Here is a 22,053-nt window from a genome sequence, read left to right on the forward strand (position 1 = left end):
AATCGCTTCCCAATGCCGAACATGTACATCCACATGCCTCACCTTACATAATGAACCACTCCGTTCGTAACTACCCTGAGCGGGATGCCGCACACCAGGTAACCCTCACACGGAAGCCATTATGTAAGTACTGCCACTATTCGGCATAAAATATCGCGCGTCTCGTTCTATTTTGCGAACGGAATAATCAAGCCACTATTCGGCTACGCCAGAAGGGCCATTCAAATTCACTGAAACGCCAGAAGGGCCAATCAAATTGCACACGCCCACACAGGGCAGATCACATGAGTTGTGGTAGCTAGGTTCTAAGATTTTCGTTACGTAATTTATTCAGGTGTCATACATTTATGACTCATAATAATTCCACTATATCACATGCAGGTAAAATACCTTATTGCACCAAGCCACAATATTTAGAAATATCTCAATTATATCTCATAACCACTTTCATTCTTTCACGTGCCAATATATTATTGCACTACGCCACAATCCCGTAGGAAATATCCACAAATACTCTACTAGCATCTCACAGATAAAAATAATGAAGTGTTTACACATTTATTTCTCCAAAACTATTGCATTTAATATATATATCCCAACATATTATATAATGTCACAATATCAACGGCAAATCTTAATTAGATAATGACCACCAAATTTATACAAGCTTCCACAGCATTTTAGCATTTGATTTGTCCATACAATTTACAACATAAAATGTAGCTCAATTAAACAGTCCACAGTCCACAATCAAAGCCCAATATATATATATGTTTTACACACTACTCACGTCAAATCTTAATTAGATAATGACAAACAACGTTATATAATTTTCAACAATATTTTATTACTATATTTGTCCATATTCTTAAATATGAGAAAAACTGGAAAAAGTTAACATTCCACAGTCAACGGTCAAAGTCAACGGTCAATGGTCAACGGTCAAAAGTCAACGGTCAAAGTCAATGGTCAAAGTCAACGCATCATGGTCGAAGTCAAGCTGTCGTTCCTATGTTCAACAGGTGTGTGGTCATAGCCATGGTTCATGGCTAAGGTCAAGGTGCATGGCTCATGGGCTCATGACCAAGGTAATGGTTCGGACCCAACTGGCTAAGCCCAAACCTTAGAACCCAAAAGTCTAAACGTGGAAAGACCCATTTGGATCTCTATTAAGTCCTATGGACTGGCCCCAAACAATATTAGAAACTGGCCTAAAACAGTCAAGTGGTTTGGCCCAAAAACTGGCCCAAACTAAACAAATAGAAAATGGCCCAACCCACTAACTAATATCAAAACCGGTCTGGCCCAACAATTTAAACCGGCCCAAGAAAACTAAACTAGAATCCGGCCCAACCAAACAACCCAAGCCCAAGAGAAACCGACCCAGGCCCAAGCCCAGCCGGTCATCTTCTTCCTCAGGCTTCTCCTCCACCACCAGCACCAAATCAACCACCGTCGACCTCCACTCGACCACCCAGTTCAAGCCCAAGGTTTTGATCCCAGCGACAACCCCTTCCACTTTAATAAAAGCTAAAACTCCATTCTTGAATTTAAAATCTTCAACCCAAAACTGGATCTGGAAGCTTCTCGCCGTCATTAATGGCTTCCACAAGCTCCACTCGACAGCCCCACACACAACCATTAACCACCCTTAATCCAACCACACTTCAACAAAACAATCAACAAAACAAATCAACCAAAATACAAAAAAACGATACTGGGGTTTGCGCTGCCATTAGCGCCTGTCGAAGCTTCAAGCTTCGATAGAACCCGTTTGGTAGCACCAAATCATCCCCAGTACAAAATAACCGTTCAACCTACAACATCAACACCACCACCATACAATATCGCAGGGTCGTCCTTGGATCCGACAGCCATTATCGCGTCCTTGAAGTTTCAATCAACGCGCGAACTCCCTACTACCACCAACAGTTCAACCACCCATCGAAAACACCACTAACCAATCCCACAATACACAATAACGGCTTCATCAAAAAGTAATGACACCCCCCACAGTATCACAGTATTACAGAGGAGAAGGTTCGCGCCTCCATTAACGCTCCTCAAAGCTACGACAGTTCAAATAAAAATAGCCCCCACTACAGTATTACATATCGACAGTTCTATTTAAATATCTGATTTTCACTAGAGTTTTAACAACCCGACGAACATGACGCTGAATAAAACAAGATAAAGAGCAGTATAAAAAAAAACAGAAACCTATACACCGATATACGAAAACTATAAATTTGGTGAAATAGCAAAAATAGCTACTCACCTGTATAAAAAGCACTACAAATCTCTCGTAGTCCGAACCGTCGCGCTCCAACGCTCGAGCAAACCAGCCGCCTCCATTTTTATTATATTTCTTCTCTAAAAACCCTATTCTCTAGAACAATGTGATTATATACTTGGGTTTGAAACCCAAGCCCAACACAGACTCGGGCCCAGAAACCAGGCCCACATATCCAAATCCAATCCAGCGAATTTTTAAATAAATAATTTAATTAATAAATTAATAACTAAATACGTATTTTAAATACGGGTGTTACATCCTGGGCTTCCTAGTAAAGCGTAGAATCATCAAACTGGACTTGGGTCTTGTGACTACATGTTTAGTTGATGGTTGCCTCTTCCTCAGCGGTTCAGTGTTGTTTGAAACTTGCTTGGTGTCTGATTTTCTTTTCTGCATAGTGAGACTTCTCCCTCTTGGCAACCTCTTTGCTGATGATTCTGCAAACGCATCATCACCATAGTCCTCCGATACCACAGTTTGCCCTTCAGTTCCCTCAACTACCATAACAGGTCCAGCAGCTTTGCTTGAAAGCTCCCATAACATCTCCCCAGCTTTTTGTTTAATCACCTGTCATTACAAGATGAGATTCATGCCAACATACATCACTGATACTTATTAGACTAATGGACCAAAGAAACAGAGGAAGATAAAACATTACCTTTGTTTGCATTGCTTGATGAAAAAAAATGTCCAGAGGAACCTGGTTATCAGCAGCTTCTCTCTGTAACAAACAACACAATCAAAAACACTTTTAATAGAAACAAACACTACACCATTTGGGTGATTTTGTAACGCACATAATTTTGACATTCTAACGGTTTCTAACCGTTAGTAGTGTGCTAACGGTAGGTAAGCGTAAGCAATCATAGTTTTCTGTTTGTGAATATCGAACAATTAGTTTAATTATTTTCTTACGGTATACTAACACATGCTTGCCGTTGGAAACGTCAAAAATTAGAAATAAAATAAAATAAAATAAAAAAGAAACAAAATTCCAAAGCTAAAGCCTAATGAGTCTGAAGCCCATGCTCATCTCCCTCTCGTCGGTTTATCGGATAAAAAATTTTGCTCAAATCATGACCGCTATGTCTTATAAACGAAAAGGTTCTTTCTTTATTCTGATCATCTCTCTTTTCTTCTTTATTTGTTTAGACATTGTGAAAATCTGGATTTTTTCCGTCTTCCTTTTCGTTTAAATTCTCGTTTTTGTTTTTGCATACTTTGGGTTTTAGAGGATGTGTTGGAAAACGAATTACTGTGTTTATGATAAGAACTATCGATTTTGTCGCTCAAATTTTCAATTTTGGAATTAAGGTTTTGTGTATTAAGGTTTTATGTTAGTTGTTGAAGAGCTCTAAGTTTTCTTCTTAACTGCCATAAATCTTGTTTTGTTTTGATCTCTTAGTCAGACAAAACACTTACCAGAGTTGTTTAATTTTAATATACTTGGTTTCAATTTTTTTTTCCCTCTGTATGTTTTGATTTTGATTTGGTGTTGTTGCTGATCTTTTATAATTGCAGGTCAACTACTGATCATTGCTAAATATTGAAGGGCTTTTGCTGAGAAGTGGAACCTTGGTGAAAAGTTTAAAATTTTCTACCCATCCTCCACAGGTGGGTATCTTCTAAACTTAACAGGTATGTGATTGGCCAAGTTTATGAATGTATGTTATTAGATTCAGTGATGGTTATTTTATTAAAGATTTTTCATATCATTTAATGATAAGATTTTTATTTTCAAGCTTATATTTTGATTGAAATATTTGGTTACAAATTCATATTTGATTGGGGTTACTTAATCATATATTTTGATAGATTTTGCTTAATGCAATTTTGATTGGGGATACTTATTTAAATTTATGAGCGGATTGTTCTCCCTTTACATCTGCAACATGTTTAATGATTTGACTCAAATGTGTTTTCTAGATGCTTAACTTGTGCCAGATAATGTGCTTCACATTCTATGTGTTTAGGTCATAAAAGTGAGGCTGTAATTACTTTTGACTCGTCTAGTTAATTCCTTATGAAACCTAACACTTGAAGGGAGAGAGTTAATTAATGGAGTGATGGAGAAGATGGTGATGGGGTTGCCTATATGGTGTTTTTCAGCCTTTGTAGGTGGAAGGGATCCATCTGAATGAAACCGTAGTATTGTATGTTGGCTGAATTTAGGCATTAAGTCGTGGCCAAAGTAAGTGCTTTCATATTTGTTTTCTTTCACTTAGTCAAGTATTGATTCATGGCTGGCGTAGTTAGATCTAACTTTATTTTTGTTCCTAGAGTTGGGGTTATACCCCAAAACAGTTCCCACCCCAAAATCCTTTCCATTGAAATTCTGGAAATAGAGTTCACTTTGCCTAAATTGCTTCTTCTCTTAAGCTTGTGTGTTTTACACTTCTTTAATGTGGAACAATTACTACACCAGAATTCAAGAAATAGGACACACTCTTAAGACTATATACCCCATCTTAAATTAAGAACGATAATTGCCGTCTTAAATTGTCTTAACCCGTCGCAGATGTTTTTCAAGTTGACTAAGGTTGACTCAAGGACATTAGTTTTCGTCCCAAATACGAGATGAGACAAATTGTCTTTTCTGGTTTCGGTGACCGTCGTAGATGATTTTTCAGAGAGAAGGTGATTGCCCACACCCCCAATATATCAATATCCCGCCCAGTAGTTTCATTATCCGGCCCAATATTTCTTTCTTTCATAACCCTAACCTAGTGTAAAAGGAAATTGAGACTTTGGTGGGAATGATTTGACAGTAAGAGCTGCATCTCTCTCAAAATCGGCAAGAGTTGCATCTCTCTCAAGTTTTGGTAACCCCCTCATCTCTCTCTCAAGTTTTTGTATCTCTCTCTCTTTTATCAATTTTCGTTTTTGTTCACTACCTCAATTTTTGAACTCAAATTTTTGTTTTTTGTTTCAATATAACAAAAGTTTTTAGCTGAAGTGTTGAAGTGGTTTGCAGTTTCGCATAAAAAAAAAAAAAATGGAGTCTTGAAAGGAAGCAACCGCCAAAAGGGGACGCATCGATCGGAGAAGAAGCGGCGACGAGACGTTGCGGTCAGTGTGGAGCTGTTGCTTATTGCTCCACTTCTCATCAGGTCTTTTATTCATATAAATTCAATAATACAAATGAACTATTGGAATGTTGTAATGAGTTTGTTAAACATTTGGTGTACAGGTGTCACATTGTAATGAACATAAAGAAGAATGTGAAAGATTAGAACAACAAATGAGACGTGTCGATGTCTTACATGATTTCCCGTTTACATTCTCTAAGGAAGCAACGGTCCAGGTAATTATATGATCATGTGATTGAGCACACACACTTGTTATGGATTGGATTAATTTTTAAATTTTTTGTTATGTCTGTAGTAGATATGTGAAAAGAGGAGGAGTCGTTCGTTTCTTATGGATAGGAGTCTCCATAAAGTAGGAATGTGGAAATACGAGTGTAATTGCTTGGGGCCAAGTTCATCTTGTTATTCAAGGTTGGTTAACAATTCTTATCGTTCTGTTTATTCACATGGATTTGTACATTTAATGTTTACAAGCATGGTTTCTCAGCCTTATTCACACATGCTGCCTTCTGTCATAGCTCCTGGAACTTCAGTTGGCTCGATGAAAGAGGATGTTAGAGTGCAGTTTGGTATGTTATATGTTTTGAAGGCCGATGATATTGCAATATTCTAATAGAGAAAACTACTTGTCATTTTGAAAGTCATGAAATTAGAGAGTGAACATATTTGAACCTGTTTTCTTGATGCTATTAGGTTCTCTTAAGTGAATTTTGTGAAGCCAGTCATCTTTAGAAGTTTAGCAACTGCAAAGCAACGCTGCGCCGAGTCCTGTTCTTTCACTATTGCCTAAGCTGATTTTCCATACCCAACATTGCAGGTTTTCCAAAAGAATGTGTTATCATCAGACAGGGACAACAGATAGCATAGTTGCTTTTCAAAGACGCGCTACACAACAGGAAAGCCGTAAGACATTTTCAAAACTCATCTTTCTTTGTATTCCTCCTAGAAACTATAATGTATTCTTGAACGTAACATCACAAATATAGCATCAACAGATTACACCAAATGCCCATTCCATCTCATTATTTTGGATGTTTTGAAATATTTGACCAACTATTCAAATTTTGTTTATAGAGCAGTTTTTCGGGAACATTCATTCTCAGATACTATAAAGCGGTTAATAGTGTGGGGTATCTTTCCCTTAAGTCCCTTGCATCTGCTTGGTTTTTCCTTACGTATGTAGCTACTAATGAACCACTGTATACTTTGTTAGGTAACATCGTTAGGCTCAACGCTATGCGGTTAAACTCCTTAGCACCGGGCGAAGTCGATGATTCATGATACGGGTGTATAGTCATCGCCTCGATGATAGGTGGCTTGTTGGAAGTGCCTCAAATATTGGAGGAGCTGTTCTTAGGCAGATTTTCACGGATGACCGGTTGGGGAAAATTGAGTAAGCAAATAGATCCCAAGAGATCTTCTCCTCATGACTACTACCCTCCCTCCCCGGTTGGCGAACGGTTTCTGTGGCGGATCCAGAAATGCCACCCGGGTATTACCCTCCTAATTTGTTGAAAAGTTTTTCAACTAAGGTTTTAGTTAGCAATCTTTTGGCGGTCGGGAATAAAGCTCGAGTATTGTTTTAGCCCCAAGTGCTTGCGGTACGATTTGCAAACAAGGACCGAGACCCCAAAGTGGTCCATGCCAAGGGCGTCCTCGAAACGAATGAAGATCTAAATTCTCTTTGTTGTAGGTTTTCTATGATCTTTTATCATCGAAGTAAACAGTTGCTGTTTTTATTAGGTTACATCCAAGACCAGCAAATGATGCAGAGTACCTACATGGCATTCTAGAATCCATTGCTTGCATTGAGGTGAAAACATCATTTGTTCTAAATAGTTGTTTTTCGATAGCTACTAACAACTAAATTTATATCGTTGGGTTTCAAGGTCTTACCAGCCAATGCTCATATCTGCAAAATCATTTCAAATTGCCTATTTACATGTGATTCAGGCAAAGGCTTATGGATTGTTAAAGGATCTAGGTGCAACTCATTGGAAGAAGTGTTGTTCTGGAGGGGAGCTAAAAATGAGAAATGGACAGCAGCTCTCTTGTTGGCTTAGTACTAATCATACATGCACGTGGAATCATGGGAACAAAGGGTAGTACTCAATATATGGAAAACCTGTTTCCCCTTTATAGGTGACCCTTGATCTAATATTCTTATAAATTCCAATATGTCACACGTGCTCTCTTGAAAAATCGAAGTTTGTTTTCCTTGTCTCTTGTTAATCTTGAAATGTAAACTTCCTGCAGTTTATTTGGATTAGTTGTATAACACATGTTCGGGTATCTTTGTCAACATATTCTTCTTTTGGAGGCGTTATCGTGTCAATTATCCATTTATATTTGGTTTCAAGCAAGGAACAGAGTTAGGATCTGAGAGAAGTCTTCCTCGTCAACACATGACTCACGGTGACACTTGCTCTCGCGGTTTGTCTTTGTCAAACTTGGACATGGAGATGGACCCCAAAACCAAAGATTACGAGGCACTTACAGAGCTAATGCCTTTAGGATTAGTTCTTGTAAGATTTGAAGCTAGACTTGTGCAATTTATATAGTCGTTTACAAGTTATATCTTGCGATATGTGTTACTTAATTAATCGGTGACTTTCCCAAGGTACCTTTTGTACTTTTCATAACATCGCCCATTTAACTTTATATACCGCTCAAGTTGTTTCTTCCTACTCCAATCGTCTATTCCATAGTATCTATGCTCCTCTCTATAAGGTAAATATTGAACTAAACTTTAAATCAACAATTTCTACAACTCGAGCGTAGAAAGGATAATGAACATTACATTTTCATTTTTCCTTGATTTAGGTTACATTACGGATTTTTTTTCTTGGTGACCGGATTACTAGCCGTGTTCGGTTCAACAGATGACATTAAATTTTAAGTGTGTAATTCATTTTTTTTTAATATATTTTTAAAGACATAACCGATCTGTTTTATTCTTTCATTCGTGTCTAGGCCATTAGGAGTCTCGAAGTTCTATATCCGCTATTATGGTTGGGGAGATTTCAAACATAGGCAAAATACTTGCAAGGATTCGGTGTGTACGTCACATTTAACTTCATCATAGCTACAATCCCATACTTGGTGGGCTTTTTCAGGTTACTATGTGTTTCATTGCTTCAAATTAACTTCATAATCATGAGTTAGCATTAACTATGGTTTTCCTCTGTGGCAGTGCCTTCGGCGCTTGTATGAGGAGAAAGACGAAATACAAAGTTAGAACAGTTTGAAATACTTTACAACTATTGTAGTTGTCTTCATGAGAACAACTTACAGTAGGCAAAATACACTCACTTGGAAAGTAATGGCATTCACCTCCTAAGCTATTGCAAAGAATCGTGAGAACTTACTGGGACATAGTTATTGACTGGGGCCTCCTACAACGGCATTCTAAGAATCGATGGTTAAGAGACAAGCTCCTTGCAGACCACTAACAGCCTCTTACCTTTTTTTGCATTTAGAAATTAAAAGGATGTTTATGCATTAAGTATGAAAGCGCTTGTATCTTTCCAGCTAAGTGAATTTAATATTCTGCTGGTATTTATCAAGTATTTGTTCAATCGTATTGCAGGCTAACCCGGATTATAAAGGTATGTCATCATTGTAGGCCTGGGGAGGTACCTCTCTCTCTCTCTCTCCAGGCTTCTTTTATTTTTGTGGTTCCTTTTATGACTTTATTTAATTTGCTTGCAGGTCCTGCTTGGTATTGATTTACACACATGCAATGCTGGTGCATTTGGCTAGTTCGCCAGTGGAATTGGAAACACTGATGCCGGTTTTGTTATGGGTGCTGGAAAACTCCTTAAGGTATGTTCGTGATTTCTTTGTAGCTTATTGATATTCCAATCCCATCCAGTCAAGCTATGTATGAAAGCATAAAAGCCGTTTAAACCTAAGTAAGATGGACATTTCATATTCTTGAAACCCCCCTTAAAAAAAATCTTCCCCGCTCCGCTCATGCCCCCACTGCAATGCAGTATACTAGTGTATATAGTGTCCTTTTGATTCGAGGATTAGTTATTTGACCAAGTCATTCACCACATGAACCTTTTGATTCCGTGGAACTTGTACTGTCCTGCATGGTTTTCCTTACAACTTTAACCCACCCTAGAAACCAGGGGAAAACATTCCTATCCAATTGGTATGCATCCAAAGAAGGAACGTGAAGGAATATCCAGAAGGTGAAAGCAAGTGCACACTCGTGTAGGGTGTGTGTAAACGGCTTCTCCTGAAAACTGTTCAACTGCTTCTCCATTTCAGTGTTTAGAAGCTCCACACCAACTTTAATGCCTTCAAAAGTAAGATAGCCCCATAGAAATGCATCAAACTGTTCCAAAACTTGTGCAATGTCGACATGAAGTACACTAATTGCGTTCGTAGACTTTGGAATAAAAAAAGCCCCGACCACAAACAATCTGTTCAGGCGGTATATGTCATTCCTAGTCATCTTATTCCTCCGTACTGACTTTGACTTAGCTAACGTCCTTGCCATCAAAATCTCCGTTAGCAAAACATCGTCACAATAACTCCGCCGAAGTTTGGCTGTCCTAAAATACCTTAACCGGAAGGCGGTAGGCACCATTGAATCCATCTGGAAATACCAGTCAGGAGGTCGATCTGTGGACAGTCGAGTAAGAAGGGCCACATCCGACTCCTTGAAAGTTAAGTATACCTCTTTAATTTGTAAGTCAGTGGTAAAATCCTCTTTTGCCACACTTACACAATCAGATTGCAGTTGGCAAGCATAGTATACCTTTTACTGTCAGTCAGATCAACTGTATTAATATCTAGAAGAAAACCAAAAGGTGATTTCCTGAAATCAACCCTTTCATCTATATCAAATGTTGAAAACAACTTATCCTCGAGCATTTTTGGACAACATCGACTGGTCACCTTGATACGACCTCGAGGTCGACCGTCTTCAACTTTTTTAGGCTTATATTTATACACATCTTTCTTCATCCTAGACAAAATAACATAAAATATAATAACATTTTTCTTCCTAATTAGCCAACAGTTACACCAATCTGAAATATTAAACATTGTTTCCCCAATCAAAATACCTTCTCCACCTCAACCAATAAACACAATAAGATATCTCATCATCAAATGTAATTACCAAATTTGACAATGAAAATAACTAAAATAGCACTATCTTATGTGATGTATCACTGTGTGGTAGATATTTATCTATATCTATGGAACAACCTTGTACCAAAACTTAACCTAAAACGTAAAGAAATAATTGAAAACTTGGACATGAAAACTGTGTGGCTATCCCGGTGGATGTTATGTTATAATGATCTATCCCCTCAAATTGAAAGTTTTTTTCAAATTGAGAAGACAGATCATTATAACCGAACACTCACCGGGATAGCCAACTCTATCATAACCTTCCTTTCAAATATTTTCGTATTACTACATGAAAAAAAAAAGATCTAAAAAAAGATTAAGCGTCGTGACAAAAATATCTAGGGAAAATCATAAACAACAATAGAGAAATGCAAAGACATCAATATGATTTAGTGATATGTCTTGACATTTTACTGTTTAAGATTTTTCCCTTATTATATTTGTCACGATGCTAAACCTTTTACCCAAACTTAACCTAAAACGTAAGGAAATAATTGAAAACTTGGACATGAAAGAGTTACCTACCTCCGGTGGATGTTCTGTTATAATGATTTATCCTCTCAAATTGAAAGTTTTTTTCAAATTGAGAAGACAGATCATTATAACCGAACACCCACCGGATAGCCAACTCTATCATAACCTTCCTTTCAAATATTTTTCCCTTATTATATTTGTCACGATGCTAAACCTTTTACCCAAACTTCACCTAAAATGTAAGGAAATAACACTACACATTTGTTCAAGAAAAAAAATATGGGAAAATGGTGAAAATATAGGTTCCGAAAATATAATTGCACAAATACGAATACAATCACGTCAAATTAAAATAAAAAATTGAAGTGTACCTTCCACTGCAGATGCAAATCGGGTATACAATTTCATTTTCAATTTAGGGTTTGAGTTTGGTGTTTCATTAGGGGGTTTCAATTTAGGGTTCTGGAAAATTGAAGAGAGAAAGCCTCAAATAAGAGTTTTCGGGTTGGAGAGAGAAAATGTCCTTTTGGACATTTGGAGGAGAATATGCGAATCAATTTCCCTTCAAATTGAGACTTATTTGGGTTACCGTTTTCAAATTAAAGCGTTAAATTTCATGGTCCCACAAAAATTACTTTAAACAGTAGATTTCTATTGGTTAAATTCATTTTCGGTCAGTTTAACAATGTTTTTGGGCAGTAACACAGTTTTTTTGGGCAGCCACTCCACCAATCAGAAACTAAGGACTTGTGGACAGCAAACAGTTACTTGTCCACAAACTTATTCTGATTCCCAAATCCCAAATTCCCAATTGATTGAATTAAATTGAATTATTGAATTAAATTGAAATTGATTGAATTGAATTGAAATTTTAATGAATGAATTCAAATCGCGCAAGGAAACTTTTTTTTTTTTTTTTTTTTCCGCTAACAACATAACCATATATTAGTGGAACCACACTACAATCCATCAAGAGTTTTGGCAGAAGGTGTACATCCTGACTCTGTACTGCCCATTTAACCAACTCATGAGCTTCCATGTTAACCTTCCTACTAATCCAATGGAACTTGCAGAAACCAAAAGACCTACAGACCTCATCTACCACAAGTTTTATAGGTTCAAGTTTTCCAATTACACAAATTCGACTCAACAGAGTTTACAACATTTTGAATAGCTAGCTTGCTATCCCCCTCGAATAAGAAGGAGTTAGCTCCTATACTCCTAGCCAGCTTTACTGCGACCTCTACTGCCACCATTTCTGCTTCCTCTACATCCCTTGCTGTAAACCTCCTTGAAGCTGCTCCTATTAGACTCCCTTCATTATCCCATGCCATAGCTCCAGCTGCTGCATCTCCAGTATCCTTAAAGAAAGTTGCATCAAATCTTATTATTACTGTATCTACTTTAATTACAGGAAATAAATTTTCACTAAGACAGTTATTGAATTGTATGGAAACCCTATTCTGGGACTGTTGATTCCCAACTCCCTAGTTGCCTTCGAAGGCCTTGAGGACCCTAGTCCACATTGCGAAAGTCCTTATTAAACTTTCTCTGTTCTTGCTTCTGCCTTCAAACTTCACTTTGTTCCTTGTTTCCCAAAGTTCATGCATGATTATCATAGCCAAAATCCCTTTTTCTGCTACTCCATCATCATGGTCCTTGGTCCACTCAACAAACATGTCCAGCCACTCTCTTATAGTATTACCAGCTACCTCTTCCATTTTGCCCCCAATGTTAGAGCCAAACCAAATTGATTGAACCCATTCACATTGAAAGAACAGATGTATTGGGTCCTCTTGGACCTCTCCACAGTAAGGGCAAGAGAAGTCACCCTTCAGTCCTCTTCCACTGAGCAAATCCCCAGTAGGAAGACTGCCCATATACAACTTCCAAAGAAAGATCTGTATATTGGCTCTGATAGGTGTTTTCCAGATAGCTTTAACAATTCTCATGTTGATAGAGGAGGATTGTGCTATCTCTTGATTTCCCATCAGCTTCTGATAAGCTGACTTAACTATGAGGGTACCATTTCTAGTATTCATCCATCTAAGTTTATCCTGATCACCATAATTAGGTCTGATGATCACTTACTGGATGAGATTGCTAACTGCTATTGGAAATAGGTGATCAATCCTATTTGCATCCCAGCCACTCCCATCCTCCATCATAATATCCTTCACTTTGAGATTTTGGAGCTCTTGCCTTAATGGCATCAGCTCCCTTATGTTGATAGGCCTTTGGTTAATGCTCAGCCAAGGTTGATTCATCAGGGAAACTTCATTCCCTTTCCCTATACTCCACACACACCCATCAGTGAGTGTTACTGCCACCCTATGTATCCCTTTCCAGAACCAGGAAGCATGAGGGGGTGGATTTTCTTTGACATCAAACCATTGCCTTCCATACACTGCTAAAAAGGTTTTTGCCCACAAGGAAGTCTTATCTGTGAAAGCTTTCCAAGCCAACTTGGCTAGCATAGCTTTATTCATATCTGGAGTTTTTTTGAACCCTAAGCCACCTTGGGCCTTAGGTCTACAAATGCTATCCCACCCCATGGTGTGGATGCTTTTACTTTCCTCTGTACCATGCCACCAAAAATTCCTACAGGCCTTATCTATCTTTTCACAAGTGGAAACTAGAAGAAGATAGGTTGCCATAGAAAAAATAGGTGTGGCTTGTACAACAGTCTGGATGAGGGTAGTTCTCCCAGCCAAAGAAAGAACTTTAGCCCTCTATCCCTTAATCTTCCCATGAACTTTATCAACCAAGTAATCAAAATCCTCTCTTTTCTTTCTTGAGAAGACTATAGGAGCCCCTAGATACTTATCTTTTTTTTTTAAAAAACCTCATTTTCCAAAACTTTTTAAAAAAAAAAATTTATGTTTATTATTCACATTCCTACTGCTATAGAAACTAGACTTATCATAGTTAATTTTTTGTCCAGACACCTCACAATAATTGATAAAACATAAAAATGATAGTTTACCTACGAAATGAACGATAAAACTCAAAACGTAAGTAAAATAAAACTATGTGCGAGTCTATATTTTATCAAAGATTCTACTCTCTATCTATTGAACAGATATAGTGGAGTATGAAGTTCGTTCCACTCCTAGTCCTTCCGCATGCTGTGTTCTCTACGTATAAGTAAACTTAACTCTAAAGTCTAATGAGAGATTTATGAAATGGCAACTAGACTACGATGCAACTACCCACGAGATGCAACTAGTCGACTATTAGAACAACTATGGGAATGCTATGTCGATTCTATGATAAGGAGTTAGAGGGGGGATTGATTCCACTTTAACTCGACTTAATCCTACTAACGATTTAATCGTCAGTAATCCGAATTGAATCGCCAAGCGAGAACAACTGGTTACTCCTAATCCCTAATTACACATGGCATTTCTACCAATTCATAACTAGCATGTGAACGATTACACCCATTCTCATGGTGAACTAATCGTTTCTAGAGTGGAAGGGAAATTACGACGACTCTACGATAATCAGAATCAAGCTTTCATCAAGGCTTCTCAACCACCTCTAATGGAGGTTTAGCCGAGAATCATGACGCAATCATTTCCGACTAAATTATAACTAAATATAATATAAAGAATTGAATTTTACTAATCTAAATTAAACAATAATTAAATTCTAATTAATAACTAAGAATTGAATAACAAGTAATAAATGAAATTAGATCTAACAATTTTAAATGACAAGAATCGAAATTGACAAATAGCTATTTTATTTATCAAACTAATTAAGAACAATGATTCTAAGAGTTTAATCTAAAACAAGAATTGAATATAAACTAAACTTAATTTAATTAAATAAAAACTAGATCTAGAATTATCTATTGTTTTAGGTCTAACTAGCTACCATTAACAAAGAGTCAAACTCTTGTTTTTATACTTTCAGATCCAAAAATCGTGCATGGGCTTGGAGCCATGTTTAGGGCCAGAGAATCAGGCCCAAAACCCAATTCTTTCAGTCTAAAAAGGCCTCTTCAGCTGCAGTTGGCTTCAACAGACTTTTCGTCCACTTTTGCTCCTCTGATTGGGTCAAGTCTTAGACCATTGGAAAGATCTTTCCGAGCCGGCCGTTTTGACATAAGGTAGGCCCCATTCCGAGGTCTGAGTCCAAAGATACGGCCTTCGAAAGTTCTGCTGACTTTGTGTGATGTTTCTGCCCGCGTCGACTTTTCAGCTTTTGACCGGGCTTTAGAAAGGCTTTGTCTTCTTGAATCTTGGCCTTTAATCACGAAACTCCTTAGTAACTGACCTTTGCTCCTTTATCTCGCTAAAGTGGCACATTTCTGCACATAATGGACTTTGAAGCCTGAAATGCATAAAAACACGTAATCAGTGTTAACTCTTAATTATTACTTACTTAATTGGTCTAAAAAAGTATGATCAGGGGTTAAAACTACAGTTTTGGGCTCTTATCAAACCACCCCCAAACAGCATTTTGCTTGTCCTCAAGCAAAGATGAGAAATTAGAATAAGTGACCAAAAATGGAGTTCTATCTACTCTCGTTTCGCTGAGTGCGATTGCATTGACCATATGCAACAAGGCCTTAAACCACTAGGAATTCCCTAGTGGACGAGTTATAGCCTCGTGAGAGTTTTCAAGTGAAGGTACTCACAAACTTCATCTATACTACAACGACTAAGAAATAAAACTATTGTTTCCTTATTCATGCTCTAAATTAACTATACCTCTCACTAGCAATGCATATAGAGTAATCAAGTCGAAACCTAAGCTAATATATGCATAATAATCAATCATCTACAATAAACATATATACAATGAGTAATACTATGAAATGTCTAGCAGGTTCATTTCTGAAACTCGGAATAACGTCCTTAAGTAGGTTCTCACAATAATAGTCAAGATACAACACTCTGATTTTTCCACTCTAGTTTTCAGTATCTAAAGGTGTGTAGTGGGCACACTTTACCTTACAATCTCAATGACAACAAGGAAGCCATAGTCGATCAAACACATCTGCCACTTACTATCACACTAGCCGATTCCTAATTGAGCTAGAGGTCTTTATTAGGTGTTGCGGGGATAAGGAGATGGTTTAAGAATGAAGGAAATGGATATTCAAAAAGGACAAGTCTGAGATAATAGAGTCTTCCTATTATGTAACTAGAGAAAACCTTGCTATTTACTTTTGCTTCTACACTTTGTTTCCATCCTTATATATATATATATATATTTTTTTTTTTCTTTCGCTTTTGACCCCTTTTATTCTATTTTTTTGGAGTTTTTATTTTATTTCTATTTTTATTTTTATTTTCTTTGGATGGAAACTTCTTTTCTTTATTTTCTGAAGCAATTAACTAACTTTTGTTTACACAGGTTTTTCTCTTCTTCTTTCTTCTATTCTCAGACTTATTCTAGATTGGGTAGGTTGAATTTTTTATTTTGTTTTGTTTTTGTAACAGGGTAAAGGAATTGTGGTTTATGGAAGGCTAAAGAAGGGCACAGAGGGGCGACTAGCGGAATATAATTCATAGGTATGAATTTCTGGCTATATCGATCCAAAGAGGGCCTAAATTCTCGCTTAGGATATGGTTTAGTGATCAAGCAAGTGGACGTGTGATATCTCTATCCAAATTTTACTTCTCCCTTGTGTCATTTCTCAAATGTTTCGCTCATATAAGGCTTTAGGCTATATTCTCACAGGACTTGTAGAATAAGTACTCTAGCCTAGATTTCATAAACTCACTGCTAACAATCATAGATACTCATGTAATATATTTATAGATAGATGCAAAGATTATTACCTACATATTAACCTAAGTTTCTAAAAATTATTCTAATGCAAAAGCTATTGAGACTTCTAGATTATTAAGAGCATAGAGAAAGAAAACAATACCAATATTCCTAAGTATATAGCATAACTTATTTATTTATATTTTTGAATTTTTTTTTTTTTAAATTTTAACTAGAAAACAAATGCATATTATACCTATCTATATCCTAAGGATGCCTTAATTACACGTGTTTCTATGCCCCACCCCCCAAACAAGAAGCATGCTTTGTCCTCAAAGCATTTTAAATAAAGAGGGTTGGAAAAATACCATTGAATCTCGTGGAAATTCAGTGAACATCGCAAAACAAGGTTAGAACATACTAATATAGGAAATAAAATTGACGCAACTCTATAATGAAGTTCTACCCATTATGGGGTTAAAAGAATGAAATTGCTTGGGACATAAGCAGACACTAACTAGAATTAAAACTTATCTTATCTCCCGCTTTACTCATCATCTTCCTCATCCTCTTCTTCTATAAAGAAGTGAGGTTCCTTCGCGTCCTGCCATGCCATGATAATTTGCCAGGCTTCCCGCCATTTATCGTCTATTATTGCTAACCTATTAAGAGCCACTTGGTCTGATGGGGTGTAGGGTGCAACCTGATGAGGTTGTATCCTCCACCCTTGCCAAGTCATTGCACGAAAAGATCGAATAATACTATTGGTGGGTCGTACATTGTCGACCGTAATCCAATCCGTGAAACGTGTACAAAAAATAGGAAAGAAACATAGCATAATACGGGAAATTAGAATAGGCATAAGAAGGTACTTATGCCTCATGCTATGGGATCGAGCTAAACTAGACATCAAGGTTCGGGGAAGGTCATGACACATACGTCCCGTGGCTAAAGCAAGGAAGATGCTGCAAGTGGCATCATTCACAGAAGAAAAACGCCATTCCCCTAAAATGTTTAGCATGATCCAAAACGTAATAGTTCCTATGTTCATGGACAGGCTACCAAAGGTGACGTTATATTCCCCTTGGTCCTCGATACGGAAAATGCCCACACCATACGACTCATGCAAAAACTCGTAAGTGTAGACATACATATTATCTACCCAATAGCACCATGGGTCTTGTATTTCAGCGGGCATAGCAAGTCGAAGAACAAATGCTAGCAAGAACCTAGTAATTTCCATTGGTTCATTATCAATGTTGATGGAGAACACTTGTTCTCTATCTGGTCTCTCAAAGAAAATACAGTTATTGTAAAAATAAGATGCTAGTGTTGGAGAATACAGTGCATCAGGTCTTACCATGAGCGGTTCCCAGCCAACGTATGTGATCGCCTCGTGAAACCAAGCACCATAAGTAGTGCTCTAGAACAAATCTTCGAAAGACTGTTCCGGTATCAATGTAGAAGATGCCATCTCAAAATTACGCTCTGGAATAGCTGCGAATGATCCGGAAACAACCCGTAGAAAACTGGAATTTTTCTAGTCCCATTTAAAGTCGGCGAGCGAAGCGCTCAAGATTTTGGGATTCTAGTGTTTGAGTGCGAGTCGCGCTCTCCTTGGGCACGAGTGCGCTCTGAACAAAAATTCTAAAAATGTGTAGGGCGCGAGTGCGCTCCTCTGGGGCGCAGGCGCGCTCCAAGGTGCTGAAGATCGAAAAATGACACGAAACGTGGGAATCGCGGGAGTGAAAGGTGAGTGATGGAGGTTAGGTGTAGTGTGAGTTGTGAGTGTAGAATGAATTAAGTTTATATAGGTTTTACATTGCTAAAACGGATCGGGAAGTTGCCAAAAAGTTTTTACGGCAGTTTCCGGAAATACTAAAATTTCCAAACCCGAAAACGGAAACAACTCATTTTCTTGATTCTAAAACAAACCTAGTATCTTTTAGGTTGAATTTAGGATATAATCTACCTATTTAATCGAGATTTCATCCTACCATGATACTTATTCATAGATATGCCTAAACGGCCATATTTTCACCCCCGACTCATAATAACTTCTAAAACGAAGGTCATATAAAAATCATCTTTGGAATAGATAACACCACCCCCAAACAATTTGGGAAGGTGGGATCAATATTAAACAACCACGCTAAAAATTAAAATAACGACATTATATTAAAATTGGCATTAAATGCCTGTTTACTACAAAATCCAAATTACGGAAATAAAACTTACGTTAAAATAACTAACAATATTAAAACTACAAATAAAAACATCAAACTATACTATCCCTAACCACGGTGCATCGGTAGGCGGAGGGCACATGCTCGAGGAGATGGCTCCCCGAGCTCCCCGATGGGCCACCATTCGTCTTTCGGCGACGACGCTCGTGCCTCGATGGTGTGTCCTCAGAAGGAGAATCCCCGTAAGGTGGGAATCATGCAAGCATGTTGGCCCGAAACTGGCGCTGAGCTTCTAACTCGGCCCTCATCTGTTCCCACCTCTCATCCTCTCTCTGGGTACGGATCTCGAAGTTATGGTGGATAGTTGCGTGTCGAATCCGGAGGTCTTCGCAGATAGTGTTGAGCGAACGCATGCCACGATGAATCACAGCCATGCGTTCTGCATCTGATCAGCACCTCTCCAAGGCATCCGCATCAAAACAATTCAAATCCTCCTCATCCTCCGAGTCATTCCCATTTCCCCCATCCTCCTAGTCATTCTCATTTCCACCATCCTCCTCGTCCTCTTCTCTATCCTCAGGTAACCTCCAAACTCGTTAGACACAATTGATAAAAGATAAAATTGAATAGTCTACCTACGAAATGAACGATAAAACTCAAAACGTAAGTAAACTAAATCTTTCTTGTGAGCCTACATTATCAAAGTTTCCTACTCTCAAGTCTATCGAAATAGAGTGGAGTAAACAAATTCGTTCCACTCCTAGTGCTCTAGCATGGAATTGTTTTCTAATCTAATTAATCAGTCTTAATTCAATGAGAGTTTTACGAGGGGGGATTATACTACGATGCAATATGAAAAGCAATATGTTGAATGTCACTACGAAATATATGGAAATACTAATGTTCTTGAATCTAGATAAAGAATTAGAGGGGAATTGAATCCACCTCGAATCCAACTTAATCACATAGAATAGACTGTTGTAATCCAATTTTTACGTTCTTACGGCAAGAATTTCGAGTTCTAATCCCTAATTAACATGGCATTTCTACCAATTATAACTAGCATGTGAGGTCGTCCACCCATTCTCATGGCGAAACACGACCTTCTAGAATGGAATAGACTCTACAACGCTTCTACACTATACAACTAAGTTTTTGTCAAGGCTTCATCAACCCCTCTAATGGAGGTTTTAGCCTTGATTCATCAAACCATCATTTCCCATTGAAATTGAATACAACATATTACAAAGATTCTAACTTTATGAAATTTAACTAAACAATAATCAAAATCTAATTAATAACTAAGAATTGAAATTAGATCTAATAAATTGTAAATGACAAAAATCGAAATTGAATAATACTAACTATTTTATTTATCTAATTAAATGATGAACAATCATTCAAGGAATTAAATAAAAACAAGATATGAAACTAATTAAATTAAACTAATTAAATCTAAGGAAAACTAGATCAAGAATTAATTAATGGAGGCTACTAATCTAATCTTTAATCTAGGTCTAACTATCTACCATTAAAAAAGAGTGAAGCTTTGGTTTTTATACTCTCAGATCCAAAAATCGTGCATGGGCTTGGAGCCATGTTTTGGGCCAGAGTGTCAGGCCCAAAACCCAATTCTTTCAGTCCAAAAAGGCCTCTTCAGCTGCAGTTTGCTTCAACAGACTTTTCGTCAACTTCTGCTCCTCTGATTGGGTCAAGGCTTAGACCATTGGAAAGCTCTTTCCGAGCCGGTCGTTTTGACATAAGGTAGGCTCAATTCCGAGGTCTGAGTCCAAAGATATGGTTTTCGGAAGTTCTGTTGACTTTGTGCACTGTTTCTGCCTGCGTGGACTTTGACTTTTCAGCTTTGACGGGCTTTAGAAAGGCTTTGTCTTCTTGAATCTTGGCCTTTAATCACGGAACTCCTTAGTAACCGACCTTTGCTCCTTTATCTCGCTAAAGTGGCACATTTCTGCACATAATGGACTTTGAAGCCTGAAATGCATAAAAATACGTAATCAGTGTTAACTCTTAATTATTACTCACATAATTGGTCTAAAAGTATGACTGTTACAGGGTTAAAACTACAATTTTGGGCTCTTATCAAACCACCCCCAAACAGCATTTTGCTTGTCCTCAAGCAAAGATGAGAAATTAGAATAAGTGACCAAAAATGGAGTTCTATCTACTCGTTTTTTTGAGTCGACATTGCATTGACCATATGCAACAAGGCCTTAAACCACTAGGAATTCCCTAGTGGACGAGTTATAGCCTCGTGAGAGTTTTCCAGTGAAGGTACTCACAAACTTCATCTATACTACAACGACTAAGAAATAAAACTATTGTTTCCTTATTCATGCTCTAAATTAACTATACCTCTCACTAACAATGCATATAGAGTAATCAAGTCAAAACCTAAGCTAATATATGCATAATAATCAATCATCTACAATAAACATATATACAATGAGTAATACTATGAAATGCAATAGCAGGTCCGTTTCTGAAACTCGGAATAGCGTCCTTAAGTAGGTTCTCACAATAATAGTCAAGATACAACACTCTGATTTTTCCACTCAAGTTTCGCTTACTCTAAGTACAAGCAGTGGGCATACTTTACCTTACAATCTCAATGACACACAAGGAAGCCAGAGTCGATCAAACACATCTGCCACTTTCTATCACACTAACCTATTCCTAATTGAGCTAGAGGTCTTTATTAGGTGTTCCGGGGATTAGGAGATGGTTTAAGAAGGAAGGAAATGGATATTCAAAAAGGACAAGTCTGAGATAAAAGAGTCTTCATATTATGTAACTAGAGAAAACCTTGTTATTTACTTTTACTTCTACACTTTGTTTCCATCCTTAGCCATATTTTTTTTTTTTTCTTTGGCTTTTGACTCCTTTTATTCTATTTTTTGGAGTTTTTATTTTATTTCTATTTTTATTTTTCTTTTCTTTGGATGGAAACTTCTTTTCTTTATTTTTTGAAGCAACTAACTAATTTTTGTTTACACATGTTTTTCTCTTCTTCTTTCTTCCTCATTCTATTCTCAGACTTATTCTAAATTGGGTAGGTTTTTTTTTTTTTTTTTTTTTTTTTTTAATTTTGTTTTTTTTTTTGTAACAGGTA

At 37.4% G+C, this 22,053-nt stretch overlaps 1 protein-coding gene and 1 long non-coding RNA gene across 2 annotated transcripts; one reads left to right on the forward strand and one right to left on the reverse strand.

Annotated features, from left to right (window-relative positions):
- Window positions 1-5,483: 5,483 nt before the first annotated feature.
- On the forward strand, window positions 5,484-6,261 carry LOC147504730 (uncharacterized). The gene is made up of 4 exons (XR_015220444.1): window positions 5,484-5,600; window positions 5,684-5,796; window positions 5,904-5,954; window positions 6,203-6,261. It is a non-coding gene; the product is annotated as an uncharacterized LOC147504730 (long non-coding RNA).
- A 5,867-nt stretch (window positions 6,262-12,128) lies between these two features.
- On the reverse strand, window positions 12,129-13,499 carry LOC147504731 (uncharacterized). The gene is made up of 3 exons (XM_086605336.1): window positions 13,102-13,499; window positions 12,506-12,882; window positions 12,129-12,409 (listed from the first exon to the last, which is right to left on the reverse strand). The coding sequence occupies exons 1-3, from the start codon at window positions 13,497-13,499 to the stop codon at window positions 12,129-12,131; spliced, it is 1,056 nt and encodes a 351-aa protein (XP_086461462.1).
- Window positions 13,500-22,053: the final 8,554 nt, after the last annotated feature.

Source organism: Coptis chinensis, chromosome 4 (genome assembly GCF_015680905.1).
Source record: "Coptis chinensis isolate HL-2020 chromosome 4, ASM1568090v1, whole genome shotgun sequence".
In the NCBI taxonomy this organism is placed as follows: domain Eukaryota; kingdom Viridiplantae; phylum Streptophyta; class Magnoliopsida; order Ranunculales; family Ranunculaceae; genus Coptis; species Coptis chinensis.

What these genes read in the sequence shown, in the direction of transcription:
- LOC147504731 (XM_086605336.1), bottom strand. Translation starts at nt 13,499, where the DNA reads ATGAATAAAGCTATGCTAGCCAAGTTGGCTTGGAAAGCTTTCACAGAT. An exon ending in GCAGTTAGCAATCTCATCCA is followed by an intron (nt 12,883 to 13,101) that starts GTAAGTGATCAT and finishes GTATATGGGCAG; the next exon opens with TCTTCCTACTGGGGATTTGC. An exon ending in GGTCCTCAAGGCCTTCGAAG is followed by an intron (nt 12,410 to 12,505) that starts GCAACTAGGGAG and finishes TAATTAAAGTAG; the next exon opens with ATACAGTAATAATAAGATTT.